This window comes from Otolemur garnettii, unplaced genomic scaffold, assembly GCF_000181295.1.
Source record: "Otolemur garnettii isolate 467f Iridium unplaced genomic scaffold, OtoGar3 scaffold00014, whole genome shotgun sequence".
Classification (NCBI taxonomy): Eukaryota; Metazoa; Chordata; class Mammalia; order Primates; family Galagidae; genus Otolemur; species Otolemur garnettii.
In genome coordinates this window covers 28,282,025-28,289,692 of record NW_003852409.1, presented here as the reverse complement: position 1 = coordinate 28,289,692, position 7,668 = coordinate 28,282,025, and the positions used below count along the sequence as shown (strand labels likewise).

Sequence of the window (7,668 nt, the reverse complement as noted above, 5' to 3'; positions counted from 1 at the left end):
TCAGCCCCCAGTAAGCTTTGCCTCTAACTCATCTCAGCTCCCAGCGTGCTTTGCCTCTAACTAGTCTCAGCCCCCAGTAAGCTTTGCCTCTAACTAGTCTCAGCCCCCAGCGTGCTTTGCCTCTAACTCATCTCAGCCCCCAGCGTGCTTTGCCTCTAACTAGTCTCAGCCCCCAGTGTGCTTTGTCTCTAACTAGTCTCAGCCCCCAGCGTGCTTTGTCTCTAACTAGTCTCAGCCCCCAGCGTGCTTTGTCTCTAACTAGTCTCAAACGAGTGGGTGTGTAAGGGGAAACTGACTTAGGGCATGGTGGGGAAGCCAGGCAAGCTGAACCTGAAGGACAAATGAAAAGGCACAGATGTTTGCCAGGTGAAGAGAGAACGCATCAGACAGTGGCCTGTGGAGGGGCTGAGGCAGGGTGGGCATGGGGCAGCTAGAGGGGCCACACTGCACAGGACCTTGAAGAGCAGCCTCCAGCTAAGAGAAGGTCTAGGTTAGGACCTAGGACCCAAGAATGTACATTTCTAAGAAGCTCCAGGTGCTGCCTACCCTGCTGCTCTGGGCACCACACCCCGAGTAGCCTGGACTGGTGGCTCTCAGATTCTTCCAAGCTGAGGATCCTTTTGCCAAGCCACATCTAATGTGGATTGGTCAGTTAGAAAGAACAAAACCACTCTGGCAGAGCAGAGATTAGAACCAGAGAGGGACCCTGGTTGTGTGATCCTGGCTAATCACATCATCTTTGTAGGTTTCAGTTTACCCACCCTCTAAAAGGGGCTCGTGATACCTATGTTGGCCCACCCAGCAAAGGGCCACTAGAGTGCATGTCAGATGAGGAACGGGAGCCCTCCCTGAGCTGTCATTCCCCCTCCTCTTAAGAGTTGAAGGCATCAAGTGATGATAGTAAAAGTAGCTGAGACACTCTGGGAGACTGCAAACTGCAGGCTTAAAGCTCTGTGAGGTACAAACTGTTCCCACTGCCTACATGAAAGTCAGGCTTAGAAAAAAAGTAGCTTCACTAGGGATATGATGCTGATAAGTTGGCAGAACCAGAACCTGACGCCAGGTTTGCCAGATTCCAGAGCTTACGTTCCTAATTCCCCAGATGTGCATAGCCTTAAGAGTCGAGTGGGGGATTTCAGCAGAATGGAATTGCTTTACAGGAACATTTTGAGACGAAGTCCCTGTGGCTGTAAGATTTTCAAATATAGTAGGTGACAAAGGACGTTTCGGGTCACGACAGATAGCATGGTTAGTTGGATGAAAGGTAGGGGGTTCACAGTCCACCGTGGTCAGAGCTCCCCTGGGACTAGGCAGTGGGGACACAGTGTCTACCCAGAAGAGCTCCAGCCAGCCACCTGTAGAGGTAGAAAAAGATGAGATAAAATATGATGACTTGCCAGGTCACCACAAGACAGCACAAGCAGCATGTATACACAGAATGCTCAGAACTGGGTAAAGCAATATTCCATTACTCCATCAGGGGCTGGGCTTCTTTTTTTATAGCCAGCATTAAAATATTCAAGACTTGAGGAGGATTCTAGTAAAATTATAATCCTGTGTTTGACATCAAAATAATTTTTACAACAGCAGATTGATGACAGAAACACAGGTTTATGACTTCAATACGAGACTCTGGAAGATCAAGTGCACAGAAATCATTTTACAGGACCAAATGCTCCCCTGAAAAGCAGATGCTCCTCTGCAAAATCCTCGAGGCTTGTCGTCTCTCCTAAAATGTCTGTTTTCATACCAAAATATTTGTAGAAATATTGCACCATGTGCCAGACTCCAGGGGAGTGGTAGCATGCCCAGCCCTGGTTTGCTCAGAGCACTAATGGTGGGATCCTATGGGAGATGCAATCTCACTTTTCCTGTCTTTGATTCTTTTTATAGCAATTTAAATACTTAGCTTTATCCACCATGCCCGTAGTGTCATGAACATGTCTTTGTGAGCTTTGCACCAACACCCAAGTGATGAGCCCCACACCCCCATGTCCTGGAATTGGGCAGAAATGTTGGTATGTATTAGAGGCTCTTTAGAGGTCAGTCTTAGACAGAAGTAATACATGTTGTTATTCTAGAATCCAGGAGTCTTCCATAATATGAGAGCTTTAGATGGAAATTGAAGGGAAGAAATAAGAGCTAAGGGCTGATAACAAACTATCTTGAACAGGCAACCTTCCATCAAGTCATTTCATCTCATCTTTTTCCAGCTATAGAAATATTTGGGGGGGGGGGACAGCGCCTATGGCTCAGTGGGTAGGGCACCAGCCCCAGCCAAACTGCAACAACAATAGCTGGGCACTGTGGCGGGTGCCTGTAGTCCCAGCTACGTGCAAGACTGAGGCAAGAGAATCTCCTTAGCCCAGGAGTTGGAGGTTGCTGTGAGCTGTGACACCATGGCACTCTACCAAAGGCAATAAAGCGAGACTCTGTCTCTGTCTTCTAAAAAAAAAAATTTTTTTTTGAGACAGAGTTTAGGCCTCACTCATAGCAACCTCTGACTCCTGGGTTTAAGTAATCCTCCTGCCTCAGCCTCCTGAGTACCTGGGACTACAGGTGCCCACCACCACACCTGGCTAATTTTTGTATTTTTAGTAGAGACAGGTTCTCACTCTTTCTCAGGCTGGCCTTGAACTCCTGAGCTTAAGCACTCCTCCCACCCTGGCTTCCCAGAGTGCTAGGATTACAGGCGTGAGCCACCGCATCCAGCCCACCCATAGAAACATTAATGTCTGCCATTCATTGAGCAATGACTACATGATGTGTATGATTTTATGTATGTAATCTCAATCTTCCTGACTACCCTGCAGAGTACAGACATTATTGGCCCCATTTTATAGATGAGGCAGTGGAGGCCAAGGCCATAGAGCACATAAGGGTGGATCCTCTTCTTCCACCCAGCTCCGAGGCATTCCAGAGCCACCACCTTCCCACCCAAGCTGTAATTGAGCTAAGCCATGTGTGGTCCCTAATTCTTCAGGCTTTGAGATGAATCTCAGAGGAATCATTGGGCTCTTCAAATCAGGTTCTTCTCTTGATCGAGTGATGGAGGCTGTGGCTTTATTGACCATGAAAACTCCCTATATTTTTATGCCTTAAGCTGTAAAATGCATCGGAAGTGAAACACTCTATAGTGCATAAAATTGTGCAAGTTTTAAGCCACAGCATGTTAACCAGCTAATGGCAGACCAAAGGGCGTTTTTATCTTTTGATTATTACATTAATCTTCCATTAAAATTATCTATGTGATTATCACAAAGCACTGTAGATAATAAATTTAGGAAATAGTAGGCTCGTTAAGGATCATTTTCAAATGCTTTTGTCAAATTATATGCTCCAAAAACATATTGAAAACCCTAGGTTGGCTAAGTGTACAAACAGTATAATCCAAAGATTGCTTTTATTAAAAATGATAAAACCACCTATTTCTATACATTGTATTGTCCCAAATCGTCAGCCGGGCCCTGCAGTCCTCATGATTTATTGCTCTCAGCTGGTAACTTGGGGAGGCAGCGGGCCGAGCGTGTCGGGCCTTCTGTACTCACAACGAGCCTTTGACGCCTGCTGCTGGCAGCTATCAGAGCGGAAAGCTGGGAGGGACTGTGTTGGAGCCTCAGCCCCATCAAGGCTGCCATCTCCGTGCTGCCTCCTCTGACAGCCCTCTGGCTCCGCCTCAGGGTCAACGGAGGCCTCCCCGTCCTCTAGGTACAGGACACAAAGCCCTCAGAGTAGCATTAGTAGAAAGGGGCAGCTAATTTCTCTAACCAGAAGTACTCAAGTCTCTGGTCATAACATTTACATATTTGCAGGTGAAGAGAAATGACATTTGTTCACAAAAAGCCCAGCCAGGGTGTGGCTGGGGGGAGAGGAGTGGTGTCTGAGGGGTGGGGGCTAGGGAGCTGAAAGGGGTGTTCCTCAAGCTTGACACCTACTAGCTTTGTGACTTACCCTTGTGTGCCTTGTTTATCTCACCTGTCCAGTAGAGGTGATGATGGCATCTGCTTGAGAAGCACTCAGCACCATGCCAGCTGTTAGCATACACATCATAGCACTGCTCTGTCCTCATCACCCTGTGGGGGCTCATCCTCTGCACTAGGAAGCGGGTCTGAGCACAGACCCTTCCTTGGCTCCTCCCTGTCTCCTCCCTGCCTCACTGAGCCATGCTAAGCTTTTGCAGTTCCTTGGGCCCCACACTATTGTACCTTGACACAAGCTGCTTCTCTTCTGCCCTGTACCCCCAGAAACTCATATGTATCCCTCAAAACCCAGCTCATTCCTTTTCTCTGCTTTCTGCTCCCACCCCGTGCTTCCAAACAGTGCCTTTGTGCTTCTACACCTGTTGTGGCACGTGTTGTGCTGCTGGACACTGACTGGACAGTGAGCTCCTCAGGGCGGGGACCAAGTCTGTCTCTTTAACTGAGGTCAGAGACCCTCTGTCCCTTGAACCACACATGGGGCCAGTCTCTGACATGGCATTTATACGGTGCTAAAGATTGGTGAAATGCCCATGTGTGCAGTGGGAGGTACATGTGTGTGGCTCTGGAAATATCCCCCAGCGGCTGGCCTGAAAGTAGCAAGAGCCCAGGAGGCAGCCCCAGCTGGGCCCACTCTGCACGTGAGGCTTTCATGGCCCCTCTCACAGCTTCCACCCTGACTTCTGGGTGACCTGGGCCACTTCACACCTCTCCTCTGAGCCTCACTCTCCTTTTTGTCAAGCGAGCCCTGGTTGGTGGGGTGCCCTGAGCACTGAAGGAAATACCCCAGTTGGAAGCTCCAAGCCTGGCTGGTCGGAGGCTGAATGTAGAGCCTTGTTTTTGTTTGTTTTGCCCCTGTGATGTTCTGTCTTTCAGATGAAGGAAATGAGGCTCACAGAGGTTCTGTGCAGCCCCAGTCACAAAGCAGGCTGGGAGCAGAGCCAGGCAGCCCCAGGCACAGCCCCCTGGAGGACAGCTCATGTCAAGGAGGGATACGAGTTGGGGAATCTCACTGACAGAGAGGCTCATACAGTCCCTTGTCTGCTTAGCCTCCATTTTCCCATCATGAAGCAGGGGCTCTGGGCCCAGCCTGCCAGGTTGCTGTGATGACTGGACCCCGTCTGCAGGAGACTACCTGGCCCCGAGGCACCCAGCCCAGGCCAGGGCCTTCCCTACCACCCGCTTCCTCGCCCTGGGCCCAACAGGGAGCAGCTGGCAAGTGACTGAGCTGTACCCTCTTGCTTTCTAGGTTAACTACATCCTGGAATCACGAGCAAGCACTGCCCGGGCTGAATATTTTGCTCAAAAACAAAGAAAACTGAACAGACGTACAAGCTTCAGCTTCCAGAAGGAGAAGAAATCCGGGCAGCAATGACACTGGCCTCCAGCCTCAGTCTGCGCCGTAGCTCAGAGCCTGCTGCCAGGACCATGGGCCTGATAGTCCACCCTGTGTCCTGCAGTCCTTGGGGGGAGGCCAGCCCCTGGCTCATGGTCACAGGGCTTCTGGGCTCTTAGGGAAGGAGCAGGGGGCACCCTAGGAGGGAGCGCTGGGGACCTTGCCAGGAGATGGAAGCCTGCTTGGCAATGGCTTTGATTAGCAATGCCCGGGGGCCAGACCACCCCTAAAGGAGCCACGTGCTGCCCAGCCATCTTCACTGCCTGACGCCCTGCCGAGGATGTACATAGCCATGCCCAGACATTTCCTTGCAACTTGATCAAATTTCTTAAGGCAAACAAAGAACAAAAATGTACATTTCTGTTTTTCCTTTTAATAAACAGGTGTACTCTTTATCATGGTTGGTATGATGGACCATTCTTTGGGGTAAAGGATTGATTGTGTTATTCTCTTTGAAATCTGTTCCCATATTGAACAGGCAGATTGGAAAAGCTATGGTTCAATTTTTCAGAAGAAATGTTTAGGTCTTAGTCAATAGTTCTAACTATACCATTTGTTTAAATGAGTGCATTTGCTTTGAGGACAGCATCTTAGTAAAAGTTGGGAAAGGGACCCAGTGTTGTGTGTCCAAAGCTGTGTCATCGTCCTTCTCCACACATCCCAGTGCCTCTGACCAGAGCCGCAGGAGCCACTGGTACTGGGAGGAAGGGGCGAGGGCTAGTCCTCGGCTCAGGCTGAGCTCCCGGCCAGAGTGGTCTTTTCTGTTTCTTAAATAGCAAATGTAGGTTTCAGCTGACAGTTTGACCTGCATGTGGATCTTCCTGGAATTGGAACAGTCTCTGCTTTGCTCCCTTTAAAGGGGCCTCATTTCCCTTTCTCTTCTTACAGCACCTGCCCCTTTGAGCAGGCGGGAAGCGGCTGGTTCTCACTGAGTCAGGGAGAGCGTGAGCAGAAGGACACCAGCATCCGAGCCCTGACTGCCCGGGTAGGAACAGGCAAGGGATCAGACAACCCTGACACCACTCCTCTGGCCACACCAGATGCCTCTGCAGTCCTTGGTGGCCTCTCCAGTGTTCCTCCCATGGTGACATCCTTTCGTACTATCCCTGGCCACAGCCGAGGGCCCGATGTTTCACTGAGGACCTGCATTTAAGACATTTTTTAAATTGCTGTACAGGAGGAGATGCATCTAAAATAGTATCTCAACGCTGAGTGTTATTTCTTTGCACAGGGGTCATTTTAATGAATTCCTCTTTCATTCTGACCTTTGTTCAGCCACAAGGAGCATCCTTTTCTAATGTCTTCCATTCCTACCAACCCTGGAAACAAAAAAATATATGATTTGTAGCTTGCTATCTGTATTTGAATTTTTAGCAATTTTATATTTAGATATCTTTGAAAAATGTAAATGACTAATTTGGTCATTAAATCTTGTGACATATTCAATATTAAAATATTAAAATAAAAGTCATATAAATACCTTCTCTTGTATATTGTGTTGAATTCCTAAAGTCTTGAGTATAAACTGCTGAAGACAGCAGCTCTCAGGGAACTTCTGGGTGGTGACACCTGCTGGCCGCTGATACGGTACCAGCATTCCACCAAGGGGCCCCGTGGTACACAGCAAGACAGAATGGCCCTCTTCTGTCTGGTGACACTGGAACCATCACCTCCTGCAATTACAAAATCAGCACCGAGCACTGTTGTCTACAGTGAAATGTGACACATTCAGTTCACACAGAACTCACATGTCCAGGTTAGGAGTAATTTCAGGGAACACTACACCAGCCCCTAGGTCCAGCAAGTGTCAGTGGTTCCCAACCTTCCTAAGGCCGTGATGTATTTTCAGTGTTACAAAGGGGTCGCAAGCCACAGGTTGAGAACTGCTGTGGCAGCTTTTCCTCAGTCCTCCCACCCCACACACACCTAGATTTTAAGACCAGTCTTGAGGTTCCCCAGGACACAGCATCTCATACTATTCCCAGCACCAGGCTTGGCAAAGCGGGGGCTCTATGCATTCCAGTTAACTGAAGAGACTGCAGGTCCTACTGCCACCTCCCACCCTGTCTCCTGACCTGGCACCAACTCAGACCCCCATTCCACATGATGTAAAAAGCATGGTGTTGATGACTCACAGCTGGGCTTCTAGACTCAGTTGGGGACTTTACAGTGTGGGCAGGCTGATAAGCCTGGGCAGTGGGTCCCTACAGCCCTGGCCCAGCTGGCCACTGAGAACGCGTCCCACCCCTGCTCTTCTGAGGGCCAGCTGTGTGCTGCCCTGTTAAATGTGTGTTA

At 49.3% G+C, this 7,668-nt stretch overlaps 1 protein-coding gene across 1 annotated transcript in view; it reads left to right on the top strand.

Annotated features, from left to right (window-relative positions):
* The window catches only part of MAPKAP1 (mitogen-activated protein kinase associated protein 1), a 280,354-nt gene extending 273,501 nt beyond the window's left edge, over positions 1-6,853 (top strand). Inside the window, 1 exon segment of the mRNA XM_023510481.1 lies at positions 5,227-6,853. Coding sequence (XP_023366249.1) covers positions 5,227-5,352 — 126 coding nt within the window. The 3' untranslated portion in view covers positions 5,353-6,853.
* Positions 6,854-7,668: the final 815 nt, after the last annotated feature.